The 18049-nt window shown below is 41.5% G+C and overlaps 3 protein-coding genes across 3 annotated transcripts in view; all 3 read left to right on the top strand.

Annotated features, from left to right (window-relative positions):
• The window catches only part of LOC141914670 (neurocalcin-delta B-like), a 4285-nt gene extending 2469 nt beyond the window's left edge, over positions 1 to 1816 (top strand). The window contains exon 4 of the mRNA XM_074805925.1: positions 1457 to 1816. Coding sequence (XP_074662026.1) covers positions 1457 to 1642 — 186 coding nt within the window. The 3' untranslated portion in view covers positions 1643 to 1816. The remainder of the gene's footprint in view (positions 1 to 1456) is intronic.
• Positions 1817 to 5136: 3320 nt separating this feature from the next.
• On the top strand, positions 5137 to 7434 carry LOC141914671 (uncharacterized). Its single transcript, XM_074805926.1, has 3 exons — positions 5137 to 5239; positions 5633 to 6955; positions 7422 to 7434. Exons 1-3 carry the CDS (start codon positions 5220 to 5222, stop codon positions 7432 to 7434), a joined length of 1356 nt encoding a protein of 451 aa, XP_074662027.1. The 5' UTR covers positions 5137 to 5219.
• LOC141914672 (uncharacterized) lies at positions 6656 to 11947 on the top strand. The gene is made up of 2 exons (XM_074805927.1): positions 6656 to 10625; positions 11129 to 11947. The coding sequence occupies exons 1-2, from the start codon at positions 7650 to 7652 to the stop codon at positions 11381 to 11383; spliced, it is 3231 nt and encodes a 1076-aa protein (XP_074662028.1). The 5' UTR covers positions 6656 to 7649; the 3' UTR covers positions 11384 to 11947.
• The last annotated feature ends 6102 nt before the right edge of the window (positions 11948 to 18049 follow it).

The following is an 18049-nucleotide window of genomic DNA, read 5'->3' on the forward strand; positions in this document are numbered from 1 at the left end:
CGTTGAATAAACTACACTAGCTCAAGGAATACTGTATTCCTGAAGATGACTATTAGGATATAGTCGAAACGTTGAATAAACTACACTAGCTCAAGGAATACAGTATTCCTGAAGATGACTATTAGGATAAAGTCGAAACGTTGAACAAACTACACTAGCTCAAGGAATACAGTATTCCTGAAGATGACTATTAGGATATAGTCGAAACGTTGAATAAACTACACTGGCTCAAGGAATACAGTATTCCTGAAGATGACTATTAGGATATAGTCGAAACGTCGAATAAACTACACTAGCTCAAGGAATACAGTATTCCTGAAGATGACTATTAGGATATAGTCGAAACGTTGAACAAACTACACTAGCTCAAGGAATACAGTATTCCTGAAGATGACTATTAGGATATAGTCGAAACGTTGAATAAACTACACTAGCTCAAGGAATACAGTATTCCTGAAGATGACTATTAGGATATAGTCGAAACGTCGAATAAACTACACTAGCTCAAGGAATACAGTATTCCTGAAGATGACTATTAGGATAAAGTCGAAACGTTGAACAAACTACACTAGCTCAAGGAATACAGTATTCCTGAAGATGACTATTAGGATATAGTCGAAACGTTGAATAAACTACACTGGCTCAAGGAATACAGTATTCCTGAAGATGACTATTAGGATATAGTCGAAACGTCGAATAAACTACACTAGCTCAAGGAATACAGTATTCCTGAAGATGACTATTAGGATATAGTCGAAACGTTGAATAAACTACACTAGCTCAAGGAATACAGTATTCCTGAAGATGACTATTAGGATAAAGTCGAAACGTTGAACAAACTACACTAGCTCAAGGAATACAGTATTCCTGAAGATGACTATTAGGATATAGTCGAAACGTTGAATAAACTACACTGGCTCAAGGAATACAGTATTCCTGAAGATGACTATTAGGATATAGTCGAAACGTCGAATAAACTACACTAGCTCAAGGAATACAGTATTCCTGAAGATGACTATTAGGATATAGTCGAAACGTTGAATAAACTACACTAGCTCAAGGAATACAGTATTCCTGAAGATGACTATTAGGATATAGTCGAAACGTCGAATAAGCTACACTTGCTCAAGGAATACAGTATTCCTGAAGATGACTATTAGGATAAAGTCGAAACACTGAATAAACTACACTAGCTCAAGGAATACAGTATTCCTGAAGATGACTATTAGGATATAGTCGAAACGTTGAATAAACTACACTAGCTCAAGGAATACAGTATTCCTGAAGATGACTATTAGGTTATAGTCGAAACGTTGAATAAGCTACACTAGCTCTAGGAATTCTTTCAAGGAAGGCTTTCTTTTTTGTAATTGCTCTGTGTAAATTATTGGCACAAAACGGACGCATAGTTTTTTTTTCATCAGTCGTAATTATTTTTCATATTCTTTGTTTTAAGGCGATTTATAAACTGATGAATCCTGAAACTACGATTCTACCGGAAGATGAATCAACTCCGCAAAAACGAACCGATAAAATATTCAACAGCATCGACAAAAACCATGACGGCGAATTAACTCTTACCGAGTTCATAGAGGGCGCTGCTCAAAACGAATCGCTAATAAGAATGATTCAAGGAAAATAAACACAAACATTTTGATTCTCCGTCGATTCATCGATGATCCCCAAATTTCGTGCTAATGCTAGAATCACATAAGTTATTGCAATTAACAGTATTTTGCTAATCACATATATTCAATCAATAACTAATTATAAACATAAGTATTGGAATAAAATACGGATAAATTTCTATTATTACCACTCTTATCTATTCCAGTTTGTTTATAGTTGTTTTTATGTGAGGTTTTTTGAATACTTGGACTGTTTTGATCTATTATCACATTTCGTCGGAACTGAAATCGATTATATACCATACTAACAATAATCGATATGGATTGAGAGAGAGAGAGGGAGAGAGGGAGAGAGGGAGGGAGGGAGGGAGAGAGGGAGAGAGGGAGAGAGGGAGAGAGGGAGGGAGGGAGGGAGAGAGGAGAGAGCGAAGGAGAGGGAGGGAAGGTGAGCTAATTAGGACCCTATTCAACCTCTTTTAGGGCACTTGACGGGTTATTATCACACGTAAATGGGTCATTACACTGACCAAAATGTATCCAGCAAATATAGTTTGATGGTCGAAACGTCAGTGAATTGAGCTGGCAAGCGTGAGACCCAGGGGTTCGAGTCCCACCGGAGCTAGGGTTAAGGTTACCGATTACCTGGCGCTCGAATCATTTTTTAGGGTTGGGGTTAACGCGTATTTCGACGTAAAAAAATCCATTGTTACTGGATAAGTTGGTTTTTACAATCGACATCTGTCTCGCGTGTTTCGTAACTGTCTCGCGCGTTTCGTAACTGTTGATTCGCATGTAACACGCACATGTAACATGCACATATCGACCGCTTGTGGAGTACGAGAGTTAAATTAAAACATGTCAATGACGATGATTTTAATTTATTGTGTTGTTGTCAGTTTGTTATTGGGTGAATACCGCACTGCTGGGTTCTAAGTGTCGGTTGCCCTGGGTGATTGCAGCTGATTCACTGTGGTCGGGGATAAATATATGTGTGTATATATATATATATATATATATATATATATATATATATATATATATATATATATATATATATATATATATATATATATATATATATATATATATATATATATATATATATATATATATATATATATATATATATATATATATATATATATATATATATATATATATATATATATATATATATATATATATATATATATATATATATATATATATATATATATATATATATATATATATATATATATATATATATATATATATATATATATATATATATATATATATGTATATATATTATTATTATTATTATGATTATTACTATATACTGAGAGAGAGTGAGAGAGTAGTTGTGTGAGGTAGTTGTTTCAGTTGTCAGAACGACGACGTGCGCGAGTCGCAGGCACCTGTATCTGCTGCGAGGCTGATCTGCGTCGTATAGATATATATATATACAAATATATATGTTTAATAGCGAGAGTTTTAATACGATAGCTGATAGATCGATGATGGGACATTCATGGCGAGATCACCAACAATTCAGTCTTTGCGGCGATCAACGACAGTCGATGAGATCGAATCCAATCGTTTTCGAATATATATATGTATATATACATATATATATATATATGTGCTTTCTAACGGAATTTTTCGAAAGTGAATTTATATGTATTGATTTGTTCCGATGCACGCCTATCGTCATGTCTATATATTTTTAATAGCTGTCATCATCGGGCAGCCGGCAGTAGACAGTTTACAGGCAGTAGGCAGCGAATGTTGAAGTCAATACGTCACCTACTATATCGGTAACTTGCAGGATTCGATTCTCTGGTTAGTAATTTAATGTAAGGTTTCTTTTGTTATGTCGATGAGTGAATTTGAAGCACGATATTTTTTGCCGGCGTTCTTTCGCCGCTCGCCGATAACCGACCCGAGTTGGTCAACTCGCTGGAACTCGAGATAGGAAATTTATTTATCAAAAACGTGAATTATGACGTGAGTATTTGAATATTTATATCTGAGACTAGTAAATATGAATATATCATGTATGTAATAATCTGTGGCAGAAGTTGAAAATTTTCGCCTGGAATAATTTTCGATAATTTCTACTGACAAATTCAGTAAAAGTAGTGTGCGTTTAGCAGCAGCCGCCGCAGCAGCAGCAGCAGCAGCAGCAGCCGCAGATAAACGACGGTCTAATCGAGAAAATTCGAATCTAAATTCATCATCTCGCTTTTCACCGCGCGATAGTTTTTTTCGTGTCGCTTACTTTAAAAAAAAAGAAGCTTGATATAGATTGAAAATTTTATTTTTTCACCCGGAAGTAAAATGAGTAATACCCGTATGGGTTTGACATTCATCTCTGCGGGTACATCGTGTGTGTTTTAAATACAGCTGGCCTTAGTTCAAACAGAGAACGTGTTGTAAAAACGAACTCGCGACCTCGCGACTTCGCTGACTCTCCCTCTCTCCTGATACTCGACAATATATCCAATGCGATGCGAATCGGTTGTCGATATTGCCGATGTATCTGATATCAACACGGTAACAGCTGTATATCACTAGTATCTACAGAGTATTTCGAGATTAACCAAACAGTCACCACTTCATTCGCATGATCGTTTTTCAATCGTGTTAAGAATCTACGAATTCATGCATCTGCCCTTGACTGATTGACATGTGAACTTGTCGTCTCTCCGTTTACTGCGAATGAATGGTTTTGAAACCGTCTGTCACTATGTGTCCTGCATCTGGACTTGAGGCCCATTCACGTCCAGTCAGTTCTAATCGTTTCTGATCTGTAGTTATGACATGTTAATTATTAATGGTTGAATTCGTATCAATTTGGTTCGGTACTCGCTTAATTCACTTCCACCCGATCGGTTACATCCCGCTACCCGTAACTCGCAACTCGCATCCCGCACCCCGCAACCCGCACGTCGAACCTACCTGTTACTACCTCATCACTCAGTGTTACTGTAATACCTCACTGTGTGTTACTGTAATACCTCACTGTGTGTTACTGTAATACCTCACTGTGTGTTACTGTAATACCTCACCGAGTGTTACTGTAATACCTCACCGGGTGTTACTGTAATACCTCACTGTGTGTTACTGTAATACCTCACTGTGTGTTACTGTAATACCTCACTGTGTGTTACTGTAATACCTCACTGTGTGTTACTGTAATACCTCACTGTGTGTTACTGTAATACCTCACTGTGTGTTACTGTAATACCTCACCGGGTGTTACTGTTATACCTCACTGTGTGTTACTGTAATACCTCACTGTGTGTTACTGTAATACCTCACCGGGTGTTACTGTTATACCTCACTGTGTGTTACTGTAATACCTCACTCGACGGTCTCACTTAAATAGCTTGCTTAGTGTTACTGGTTTTTCCTGATTGCTGTTGTTCGAATTAAGCCGTTATCAATGTGTCAGTGCGGTTTGTCTATGCATGTATAGTGTATACATGTATAGTTAGGACACGTCGTCTTATAACTTGTTGAAACCAAGGACAGTCAGTTCTGTCAGTAGTAGATCGTATGACTAACACCTGCCCCCAAAACGTCGTGATTTAATTAGTGGTTTTGATGGACCCCGGTACGATCAGGTAAGTGTTAGTTAGATAGGATGTGTTAGGAAGAAGGGAGTGTTAGTTCGACGATGGCGGGTGCTAATGAATTAATACCACCATTAACAACTCTTGATTCATACGTGGAATATGTTTACCGGTGTACGAGGCCGCTGTTAGTTAGTTTGTCGAACCAGCAGTGGATAACCGACATGATACAGGCTACATCAAAACTGCAATGTTACTTTAATTCATATCTGATGGTCAAGCTTTAACGAATTTCGAAAAATCGACGAGCCCTGATTCTATTGGTCAGTTCGTGTCTCACCTGCCATTTTGTATTGGTCAGTGTAAATCTGTTGTTCCGGTAGATGTCGCCCCGAAGCCTCATACGGTATAGTGGATGTTAATTTATTCAATATGTCGTTGTAGATCCGATCGGAGTACAACTAGAAAGATGTCTGATTTCACAAATACGACTGGGGCGACGGATCTCAAAGTGCTCACGCAACAATTCGAATCGGTGACGTACCGACACGCCTTACTCGATTATACGGACTCAGACCAGTCGGCGTACGATGAAACACCTACTAACCAGACGCCCCCTGGTGAGACGAATGGTCACGCGGAATGGCTCAGTGCTGAACAAAGAACGCGGTTTGATATCGATATCTACGTGAACAAACTTTACGATCAAGTCATCGAGCAGCTAATCGATCTGATGAGATCTGTACAGTTCACGCATGCGCACTCCGTTCCCGGAAATATAATCCGTAATTATTTGAAATCGTTCAATAATGAACCGAATTGCACTAAGGTCAGTAATCCGTACACGACATCATTACTGACTCGAATGTATAATATATACGAATACAGTCAACAACATGTACCTGCTCCTACTCGCCTGCCACAGCAGGAACCATCAACGGGTACTCCTCCTCGCCTGCCGCAGCAGGAACCAGCAGCGAGAACTCCTCCTCGCCTGCCGCAGCAGGAACTAGCAAAGAGAACTCCGCCTCGCCTGCCGCAGCACGAACCAGCTCAACAGCCTGGTCACGTGACTGACAATCGTGACGAACCTTTAGACATGCGCAAACTAGCAACGATCCATTCGGACGCGGAGCATCATAGTCGACCTTCACCCCATAGTCAACCTTCAATCCGTAGACGACCTTCACCTGAAGAATTAGTTCCGAACACGAAAATGTTTGAATTGTTCAATCGTAAGAAACTGGATGATGCTACACTGATCCTTATCGAACGCTTTAGAGATCAAACTATCACTAGTGAATTAGCAGAGATATTAATGCGATATTTCCTAGAGACGTTTCGTGCTTTGAATCGTACCGAATGGACTGAAAATATGTTAATGCGTCGTATTCACGAAGCGTGCGTTATTTTAGAAAAAGAAGCGACCGTTCGTGGTAAAACTACAGAAGGTATCAGTATGATGAATGTCGCTATCAAAGTCGCTCAATATCTCAGTATTCTCGACGTAGAATCATCCGAAACTACTGCTGCTCCTAATTTACAGACACCCCGCTCTGAAATTACTTCTGCTCCTAATTTACAGACACCCCACTCTGAAACAACTACTGCTCCTAGTTTACAGACACCCCGCTCTAAATATAACGTCAATCCAAATGAGCAGCAACTTGCGGAACTTGATCCTCCACATAATGCTATTGCCCAACAGCATAATACCCCACAATGCGGTACTAAACAGTATTACGCCCAACAATGTAGTAACCAAAAGTATGCTACCCCACAGTATAGTGCCCCACAATGTGGTGCCCCACAGTATAGTGCCCCACAATGTGGTACTCATCAGCAAAGTGCCCCAAATGGTTTTAGCAAACAGCATAATACACAAAAATGCGTTACCCAACAGTATTACGCCCAACAATGTAGTAACCAAAAGTATAGTACCCCACAGTATAGTGCCCCACAATATAGTGCTCATCAGCAAAGTGCCCCAAATGGTGGTACCCAACTGTATAATGCCCCACAATACGGTACCAAACAGCATAATGCCAAAAGATGCGGTACCCAACAGTATTACGCCCAACATTGTGGTAACCAAAAGTATGCTACCCCACAGTATGGTCCCCCTCAATGTGGTTCTCATCAGCAGAGTGCCCCAAATGCTGGTACTCAACAGTATAGTGCTCCAAAATGCGGTACCCATCAGTATAATGCTCCACAATTTGGTTCTCGGCAGAATGCTACCCTAGAATATAGTGCCCCAGTATATGATACCCAACAGTATGCCGTCCCACGCGGTGGCCCTCCGGCACATAATAGTGGCACTCAACACTACAGTGCCCCAGAGTATGGAGCCTTACAATGTGGTACCGCTGTACACCACATTGGCCCACAGTATGGTGGTAACAACCCCGCACAGTGTGGTGGTACCAACCATGTACACTATATCCCTGACGATCAATATATGTCGTGTTCTCTCCATAGCATACAACAGCCTGTGCCACCTGCTGGGATTACACAGTACTACAATAACACAATTATCCAACAGTCCCCTCTACAATGTCATCACACTCTGCATCCTGATACCGTCAGTCATCAGCTAGTATCACCCGATAGTCATCAGATAGTACCACCTCATAGTCGTCAGATAGTACCATCTCATAGTCATCAGATAGTACCCCCTCATAGTCATCAGCTAGTATCACCCGATAGTCATCAGATAGTACAACCTCATAGTCATCAGATAGTACCATCTCATAGTCATCAGAAAGTGCGACCCTATAATCATCAGATGGTGCCACCCCAAAAACGGGTAGCTTCCCGTACAACCCAAAGTTTACCCGTATCTTCAGCAGTAATGACGTCACCGCTTGCATTAAAGTCTCGTCCTACAAAAAGTCAACTGAGCAACACAAAAACAAATCACTTGTTATCAGCGACACAGAGACATATCAATCAGAATGAACATTCCATCGATCACCAGATGGCGCACGTGTCAGATAGTGATGATCATCCGACGATAAACATTCAATCATTAGATAAAACTACAGAACACGTGACTACATCAAACACTACCAGCATTGAATCAAACGCGCCACCTAGTGACAATTCAGTGTATCTAAAACAACACGTGACCAAATCTATGCCACCTAGTGACAATTCAGAGAATCTAAAACAACACGTGACCAAATCTGTGCCACCTAGTGACAATTCAGAGAATCTAAAACAACACGTGACCAAATCTGTACCACCTTGTGACAATTCAAAGAATCACATACAACTCGTGTTCAACTCTACGCCACCTAGTGACAATTCAGAGAACCAAATACAACAGGTGGCTAAATCTGTGCCACCTAGTGACAATTCAGAGAACCAAATACAACACGTGACTAAATCTATGTCATCCAGTGACAATTCAAAGAATCACATACAACTCGTGTTCAACTCTACGCCACCTAGTGACAATTCAGAGAACCAAATACAACACGTGACTAAATCTGTGTCATCCAGTGACAATTCAAAGAATCACATACAACTCGTGTTCAACTCTACGCCACCTAGTGACAATTCAGAGAACCAAATACAACAGGTGGCTCAATCTGTGCCACCTAGTGACAATTCAGAGAACCAAATACAACACGTGACTAAATCTGTGTCATCCAGTGACAATTCAAAGAATCACATACAACTCGTGGTCAACTCTACGCCACCCAGTGACAATTCAGAGAACCAAATACAACAGGTGGCTAAATCTGTGCCACCTAGTGACAATTCAGAGAACCAAATACAACACGTGACTAAATCTGTGTCATCCAGTGACAATTCAAAGAATCACATACAACTCGTGGTAAACTCTACGCCACCTAGTGACAATTCCGGCAACCAAATACAACAGGTGGCTAAATCTGTGCCACCTATTGACAATTCAGGCAACCAAACACAACACGTGACTAAATCTGTACCAACTAGTGACAATTCAGAGAATCAAATACGAAACGTGACCATATCAGCGCCACCTTGTGCCAATTCAGATGACCAAATACTGACCAAATCTGTACCGCCTAGTGAGAATTCAGAGAACCAGATGCACCAGGTGAATAAATCTGCGCCATCTAGTGACAATTCAGAGAACCAAATACATAAATGGGCTAATTCTGCGCCATCTAGTGACAATTCAGAGAACCAAATACTACAGATGACTAAATCTGTGCCTCCTTATGACAATTCAGGGAATGAAATAGAACACATGACCATTTCTGCGCCACCTAGTGACAATTCAAAGAATCAAATGCAACACGTGGCGAAATCCGTGTCAACTAGTGACAATCCAGAGAATGAAACACAACACGTGACCAAAACTGCGCCACCTTGTGACAATCCAGAAAATGAAATGGAACACGTGACCAAATCTGCGTCGGCTTGTGACAATTCAGAGAATGAAACAGAACACTTGTCCAAATCTGCGCTACCTTGTGACAATGCAGAGCATCAAATGTATCACATGACCATTTCTGCGCCACCTAGTGACAATTCAAAGAATAAAATGCAAAACGTGGCGAAATCTGTGCCACCTAGTGACAATCCAGGGAATGAAATAGAAAACGTGACAAAGTCAGCGCCACCTTGTGACGATTCAGAGAATCAAATACAACAGGTGACCAAATCAGTGCCACCTAGTGACAATTCAAAAAATCAAATACAATATTCAGCGCCTCCTAGTGACAGGCCAGAGAATAGAATTGTTAATTTTGAAACGTGTTTTGTGCAGTCAGATTCAATTTGTGGATATGTGGATGAATTCGAAACATGCTGCATTCAAAGCGAGTCGGCTTCAACGCCACCTGGTGACAAATCAGCGAATAAATATCCACTAGTTGCGATGTTTGCGGAGAATCGAAATAAATGGTTTGTTTGTTTGATATGTAACTTTATATCTACAACGGCTGTTCTCATAGATAAACATTTCAAGACGTCACACGGCGTTTCGGACACTACTGACTTCGATGTAGTAGCACCCCGTTGTCTGGTAGCGCTGGATAAACTACCGAATTACACTTCGATTACCGATGATCGCTCTTCGAATGTAAAATCTACCGGTGAAAATCTGAAAACGTCGAATAAAATGAAGCCCAGGATGAAATATGTTGAATGTGATTTGTGTTCGAGACGATTTTCATATTATTTCGCTTATAACCGACATTTGAAAAACTGCAAACGTGCTACAAACGATGACGCGGCCGCAACAATCCGTGACGTATCCACACCGAACGCTGACGCGACCGGAGACACCGACAGCGCCGCCAAACGTCGACGATTGGAACGAACATCTGTAACAACGAACAACAAGTTGCGAGTGAATATATCGGAGAGTTTGTCTCCGTTAATCATGAATCTGAAAGTGTCAGATAAAAAGTCGGACGTTACTCAAAGTAAAGACGAGGTGAGTAGAGTTAAATATGTATCACCCAGGGCCTGGTTGTAAAGACTGATACAAACATTAACCGAGGACTCTAGCTTATAAGGTCTATATTAAACCAGGTCCTCGTTGAACTAATTTCCGCATTCAATCTCAATACAAATCAATTCGTCATGATTTCGCAATTTATAGAAATAAAACGACGTATAATGACGCGGTAAGTTTTTCTATACTGTCACTTCTGTGGAAGTAGGGGACTTGTACCAGTAAGTTGTGGACGCTGGAGGTGTTGAAGGTGTGGAGGGTGGAGCGGATGACGTAGATGGTAGAGGCTGTGGACGGTGGAGGTTTGGAGGGTGGAGGTGGATAGGGTGTGGAGGGTGTGGAGCTTTTAGAACTGTCTTTGGTGATGGAAGCGACATTATGCATTCTCAGTTTGTTTCAAAATTCCTTTGCAATTTTTTATATGATTGCAATGTTTATGTGATTGCAATATTTACATGATTGCAATATTTATATGATTATAGGATAACTGCGGTGTTTGCGATCGCCGGTACACGCCCATTGATCTCTACCATAATCCGTGGATTTTCTGCGACCGATGTGAAAGATGGTATCACGGAATCTGTCAGAAGTTACAACCGAACGACGTCACGTTGCTGGGTCTATCTGATTTACAGTTCACCTGTCTCGACTGTACCCGACGCAGACGAACGGCGGCTAAGAGAAAGATCACTCCACTGCTGACCACTTTAACTCGCGAATTCAACTCAACTAAATGATTGTTATCGTATTCTATGCATGACGTGTAATAGTTATGTAATTGAGCCAAACGAATTGATACCTTGTTTCCCCTTTCTGAGTTTTAAAAGTTGACCAGGACCTACACTGTACATTAGTATATTTCTAAAGATCATGATCGAGCTTGCCATGAAAGACCAATCGGTTATAGAAATCAACCAATTATAGATTTTATTGCATTTCACAAAATGAGCTCGCCGATTAGGAAAAACAAGGTATCAGTTTTGTTTAGCCTTACTTTTTCGATATTCAAGAGCTGTATTATCTAAGAGTAATTGTATCCTTCAAACCGCCGATGAACCTCGGGCGTCGCTGTGGCTTTTCATGTGATCCGGACACCCGCCCGAAAGGGATGGGCTGGTTCTCCGGAGGGGGAAAGGGGTTGTGGTGCAAAGATTAATCTATATTTAGTTCATGTAGATTAGAAAGTCTTATTTGCCGTTGTCGTTGTTTGTGTCATTGTTTGTATCATTAGATGTTATCGAAATACATGTACACTGCTTTTTAGATTGATACAGAACATAGGTGGGAGGTTATAGAGAGATATGGGTGAGGGGAGGTGAGGGAAGGTGAGGGAAGGTGAGGGGAGGTGAGGTGAGTTGGAAGGGGAAATATAGATAAAATTATGGAATTGGGATAATTTTAACTGTTTGTGTTGGTGTTGGTGCTGCTGTTGATGCTGCTGCTGCTGCTGCTGCTGCTGCTGATGCTGTTGGTGCTGCTGCTGCTGCTACTGCTGCTGCTGCTGCTGCTGCTGCTGCTGCTGCTGCTGCTGCTGCTGCTGCTGCTGCTGCTGCTGATGCTGTTGGTGCTGCTGCTTTTATATCCTATGATCGATATGTAAAACGATTTGATAGAAACAGATATTATAAATTTTTCCAGCCCGATTTTTTAAACTAAAATTAAACTGCTGCATGTTCGTCTTGTGTTATTTTGATGCTGGATATTGAATGTTTCATGTGATAAATTGTACTTTCGTAGAAAAAAACTAAAAATATATATTAAATTTTGATGTTACTCAAAAATGACTCCCAGTCGTCGTATTTTATAAGTGACCGATTCCTCGCTTTCCACGGTTGGTTTCATCTGAAATCATGGGCCCGGTTTTATAGACTGGTATCAACTTTAACTCGGGGGCTAACTCAATTCTTTTTCAACTGAGTTAACCCCGGCATAAAGTTAATACCAGTCTATAAAACCGATCCGTGAGTTTAAGTTGAAACAGATATTTGTAGGATAGATTGATGAAATGTCTAGTTGAACTTAGTTTGAAAAGACACCGGGTGCAAAATTCTCATCCAGGCACGTTCTACAACTCCTGGTTTCCATCGACTTATATTACATTAACATATTATCATCTGTATTTTCTAAGGTTATTTTATTCTTAAATCAAGAATAATAATGATGATAATGAATAATAACAATAACTACTTGCGGCACCCCGACGCCGTTTCAAGCCAAGTCGAAATACGATAGACATTGAAAATTCCGTCGACTCAGCCATTTATTTCTTTTCGTTTGGGAAATCTTTATTTGAAACAACAATTTTCCGATTTATAAGAAGAAAATATAAACATCTTCAACATCACAACAACTATTTTCAGCGCGCATCAGATCACATTTACAATCTATTTAGATATGAACAAATTTTTGTAGCCATTCGGAACATTTTTGAACGGCTTGTTTTTGATATTCCGGATCGGTTTCATCGTCTATGAAACTTCGCGGGGGAGGCTGATAATCTGCATAACGAGAATCATAACCTACTGGCGTGATTTTGAATGTCATCTCGCGGCGAACCGTTGAGTATGGAGGAATCTCATTGGGCAAACTAAAGTATGGAGGAATCTCATTGGTCAAGCTAGAGTATGGAGGAATCTCATTTGTCAAACTGGAATTCAAATCTTTTTCCGAATCGTTTATTTTCGGCAGTTTTTTCGTTGCTACTGTTGATTGGCCGGATTTCAAACATTTAAATCTAAACGGTTTTAACGGCGAAACACGTACTGTATTTCCTTTATCGGTGCCGGGCCGTAGTCCGCATATTCCATCGGTTCCATGCCTTAGTCCGGATATTTTCGGTTCAGAATTACTAGTTGTATCTCGTTGACGGTAAGACGGTTCAACCGTTGCGGCATCTAGGTCAGTATAACTGGTGGCGCCCCCTGTCTCAATATCATTAGTGGCGCCTCCTGTCTCGGTGTAACCGGTGGTACCCTCTTGCTCGGTATAACCAGTGGCGCCCTCTGTCTCGGTATAACCGGAATCCACCGAGTTTTCTTTCATCGGTTTCAGATATTTCTTTTTGTTTGACCGGTCGACCACCAGCGCCACCTGGAATTCGCCATAATCAGAGTCTTTACCGGCGATCCCGTGATCTGTAGGCACGGCCGGCGGTGAGGATATCTTCGTCAATAGAGGGCGTCGTAGATTACGGTGATTGGTTAGATCGATGTGACGTTTAGAATAGTTGATACTAGCAGACGAGCCGACTGAGAAACTCGTTCTGTAGGAAGCGACTGACATTGATCTGAGAATTACTGCTGAAGAGGTCGGTCTTCCTAAACTTAAACTAGTTACTGGTCGGCTTGACCGACTTGACCGACTTAAACCTGTAGCAGGCCGACTCAAGCATGTAGCGGGTCGGTTAATGCCAGAAGCAGGTCGCCTTGCACCAGTTGCAGGTTGACCTGAACCAGTTACAGGTTGACCAGCACCAGTAACAGGTTGACCTGAACCAGTAGCAGGTTGACCTGAACCAGTAGCAGGTTGACCTGAACCAGTAACAGGTTGACCAGCACCTGTAGCAGGTTGACCAGAACTGGCAGCAGGTTGACCAGCAGCAGTAGCAGGTTGACCAGCACCAGTAACAGGTTGGCCTGAATCAGTAACAGGTTGACCAGCACCAGTTACAGGTTGACCAGCACCTGTAGCAGATTGACCAGCACTAGCAGCAGGTTGACCAGCACCAGTAACAGTTTGGCCTGAACCAGTAACAGGTTGACCAGCACTTGTAGCAGGTTGACCAGCACATGTAGCAGGTTGACCAGCACCAGTAACAGGTTGAGCAGTACTCACTGTATGTGTTTCTATTAAATCGATAGGTGATATTCGTTCCAAATGACAGAACTGTTCAGTACATGTTTCATCCAAATTAACATTTACATTCTCATCATTTCGAAGATGAATTCCCGCTGTAACTAGGGAGCTGCTTACCCCTGTAACTAGGGAGCTGCTTACCCCTGTTAGCACCGAGACGTGTCCCTGAGTCGGTTTTTCATCAGTAGAGTTATGTAATGCAGGAGTATCTGCACTCATCAACTCGTCTATAGCTCGCCGAGCCTCGTTAGACATACGGATTTTACGCGTAGTTTGCTGCGCGGACGCGGAACCGGACCCGTCTTTCCTGCGCCTATAAACGGCTGTATTTACCCTGTTGTATCTAGACTTCATTTTACTAATTTGTCGTTTATTTTTGTTGGTTTTATTTTTCGTCAATTCTCGTTCAGTTTTATCGCTATTATATTGCTGCTGTTTTCCGGAAGTGATTCTCTCTGACGTCATCTCGTCGGTATGTACTTCCGGTTCAACAGTGCTGACGACTGAAGTATTTGTAACTGATGTCTTGCGTATTGGTTCTTCGCTATATTTTGTCGATAATATTGGCTCACCATCACTAACACAGTTCCCCTCAACTACTGTTGCTATAGTTGTATCGATTAGTTTTGGCACCGATGATCTCGAGGTGACAGATATAGAGGCAGCGCAGTCGCGGCCTGTCGATAAAATCGATTTACATCCGGCCAGCACCGCCCCTACGACTGGGACTGCTCCGGTGTTTACTTCTGGCATCGCTCCGGCTGCTACTCCTTTGTCTGCTCCGGCTATGCGTCCTTGGACCGCTCCGGGTGCTATTGCCCCTGCTGGTTTAGGGAAATATCTGTGCTCGAAATCCCGGATGATTCCTTTCACATCGACTGTCGCAGTCGGTTGAGGGTATGTTTTATTTAGAGCCCAATCAGAAGGACCGAAAATAGAACAGATATTTCCGAAACATTTCGCCTTCCTTCTCTTAGACGTCGTTACACCACCAGAGGGCGCCTTTAACGCCTTTCGTTGGTTGACATTCGGCATTTTATTGAAACTTTCTTTTTGACGCCATAACGTGTCCATATAGTGGCGCCCTCTGACGGCGGTTTCGATAATCGCTTTCGAGTCATGATTGTTCGACGATGTAAATTGTTTGATCTCTACCTCACCGGGTCGACATCCCAGTGTTCGACGCCTGGTTTTGTAAGCGGCTGGTGTTGAGCATTGATTGGCCATCAATTCACTCCGTTGTCGCTCGGCTCTCGCTCGGCATTCTCCGTGGTCTACAAGAATAACGTAAATTCAGATATGAATATTGAATTACATCACAAAAGATGATCAACCCCTAACCCGAACCTGATCGTTCATAATGATCACCAAACAATGCAATATGAGACTTACAGGGACTATGATGACAGGTCCCCCGCTGACAGGTTGACAGATCGCGCCGCTGACAGGTTTCACTGTTTGGTTTCACTCGGGTTTATTTACGTTCGTTCATTCAGATGACTTTCATTTAATTTCAATGAGGAAGAAATGACATAATTCTGATTCTATTCAGAAGTCGATGTCAACGACTGGAACTCGGCGTGAACTTCAAAAACCGATCACACCGTGTTTGTTATGAGGTTCCCAAGTGTGTCACACACGTCTACATTCTATATACAGGTTATATACGCATACTAATCTAGAGTTAAAGTTTCAAGGATTAAAAACTATAATCCTTATTTGTAACAGTTGTTGACGCCAAACCGCACGAACTGAATTTACTGTTCACTGACCGAATTCCTATCCAATTGATTTCTATAAAGATATGAAGTCAATCAGTTCGGGACCAAGTTCCACAGTTCTGTACCCAGTTCCACAGTTCCGGGCCCGGTTCCATAGTAATGACCACAGTTCTACAGTTCCAGACTCAGTTCCACAGCAACTGTAACCAGCTTCACAATTCTGGACACAGTTCCGCAATTCTGGACCGATTTCCGCAGTTCTGGACCGATTTCCGCAGTTCTGGACCGATTTCCGCAGTTCTGGACACAGTTCCGCAATATTACTGAACAGAGTTAGATCAATTCCAATGTTTTAATCCTATAGACCCGATCTCTAAGCGTGAATTATGAAAGTGGACCCGGTCAATGCTACTGTACCGTCAAAAAGCGCATCCTTACCTCCAATCCGTCAAATAGCGCATCCTTACCTCCGATCCGTCAAATAGCGCATTCCACCGTCTAATCATCATGACGACAAATCTATCAAAACCACTGTGAATTCATAGCAATCACTTACCGCAGTTCGACTCTATTGATCAACTGTGTATAGTCTGTAGAGTGTGTTTGTAGTAGTCGCCGCGTTCGGTCGTTAATACTTTATATAAACTTCATTAAAATCTACTTAAATTTCATCGATCTCGTCGCAAATCAGCGAAATAAATAAAAATCCATTAAAATTCGAATTAACTGAACTGCAAACACGGATTTTGACTCGACTCGACCCGACTGACTCTCTCACTCTCTCTACACAGTACACATAACTAGTATTATTCTCGCTATGTACGAGTGTTTTAATATTCCGAGCCGAAAGAATAGAGCGTCTCCTCGCGAAACGCAAAAGTTCGAAGGTTCAGTTCTTCGTTAATTTCCATTGACGAACTCTCGCGGTCTGGAGACTATAGTTAATTTTCCGCTCGAGAAAATCCTTACAAAACAGTTTAAAATGAATACACCGCACACGTATTATAAATAGTAATTGATTTAGTCCTGTGTGTTCTACTAGAGAGCGAGTGAGAGAGGGGGAGGGGGGAGTTGGGGAGAGAGAGATTGGTCTTCTGTTTATTGTTTGACACCCGTAGCGACTAAACGCTGTCTCTCAGATCCTTAACGACAAATCAATAATTCACGATGCGATATAAGTTATGATTATGTATTGTCTGCTATCCGAAATTAGCGATCAATCTGATGAAGGTTTATCGACGTTTTTTGTATCTTTCGAAATAATCGTTTAGAAGTTTAGAAGAGTTTTACGTCCCAACCGACGAACCAATGAGGGCCTTTTTATAGGTTGTTATGGCTCACAACCTAAATAAATTAGCAGAGTTTAGTCCTTGTATGTGGCTTGACGGCCAACGTCAGAGGTGGTTTCGAACTAGGGACCTCTTGGTTAAGCAGGGGGTATATTGGTGAAATAAGGGATTGATATATTGTATCAGTTATGCATTGTGCTCTTCTGGAAGACAGAAGTTATCCTCAGTAGATTACATCTGACGTCGCAGACACCGAAGAATTGAGCGCAGAAACTTTTGCCAATCGAAAGAGGAAGTAAATGAATGATTTCTCTTCTAAAAGTGCACAATCGTCAACTGTCTTGGATTCGCTTGCTATTGTATCACATGGTTGTCGACTCATCTGTCACCTAGCGGGATTAGAATGTTCCAATTATTCTAGAAACAATATTTCTTCTGGAGCAGTGAACGCGGACTACTCGACTCGTCTGCCATCTAGCGGATAAACTCTGTTAAACTGTGACGATGCCAGTGAGATAGAGAATATGACGATAAACAA

Source organism: Tubulanus polymorphus, unplaced genomic scaffold, assembly GCF_964204645.1.
Source record: "Tubulanus polymorphus unplaced genomic scaffold, tnTubPoly1.2 scaffold_70, whole genome shotgun sequence".
Lineage (NCBI taxonomy): Eukaryota > Metazoa > Nemertea > Palaeonemertea > Tubulaniformes > Tubulanidae > Tubulanus > Tubulanus polymorphus.

Excerpts from the sequence above, each read along its gene's own strand:
- LOC141914672 (XM_074805927.1), top strand. The coding sequence starts at position 7,650 with ATGTCGTGTTCTCTCCATAGCATACAACAGCCTGTGCCACCTGCTGGG. Across the intron at positions 10,626-11,128 it reads TTACTCAAAGTAAAGACGAG|GATAACTGCGGTGTTTGCGA; the intron begins GTGAGTAGAGTT and ends ATATGATTATAG.
- LOC141914671 (XM_074805926.1), top strand. The coding sequence starts at position 5,220 with ATGGACCCCGGTACGATCAG. Across the intron at positions 5,240-5,632 it reads ATGGACCCCGGTACGATCAG|ATCCGATCGGAGTACAACTA; the intron begins GTAAGTGTTAGT and ends ATGTCGTTGTAG.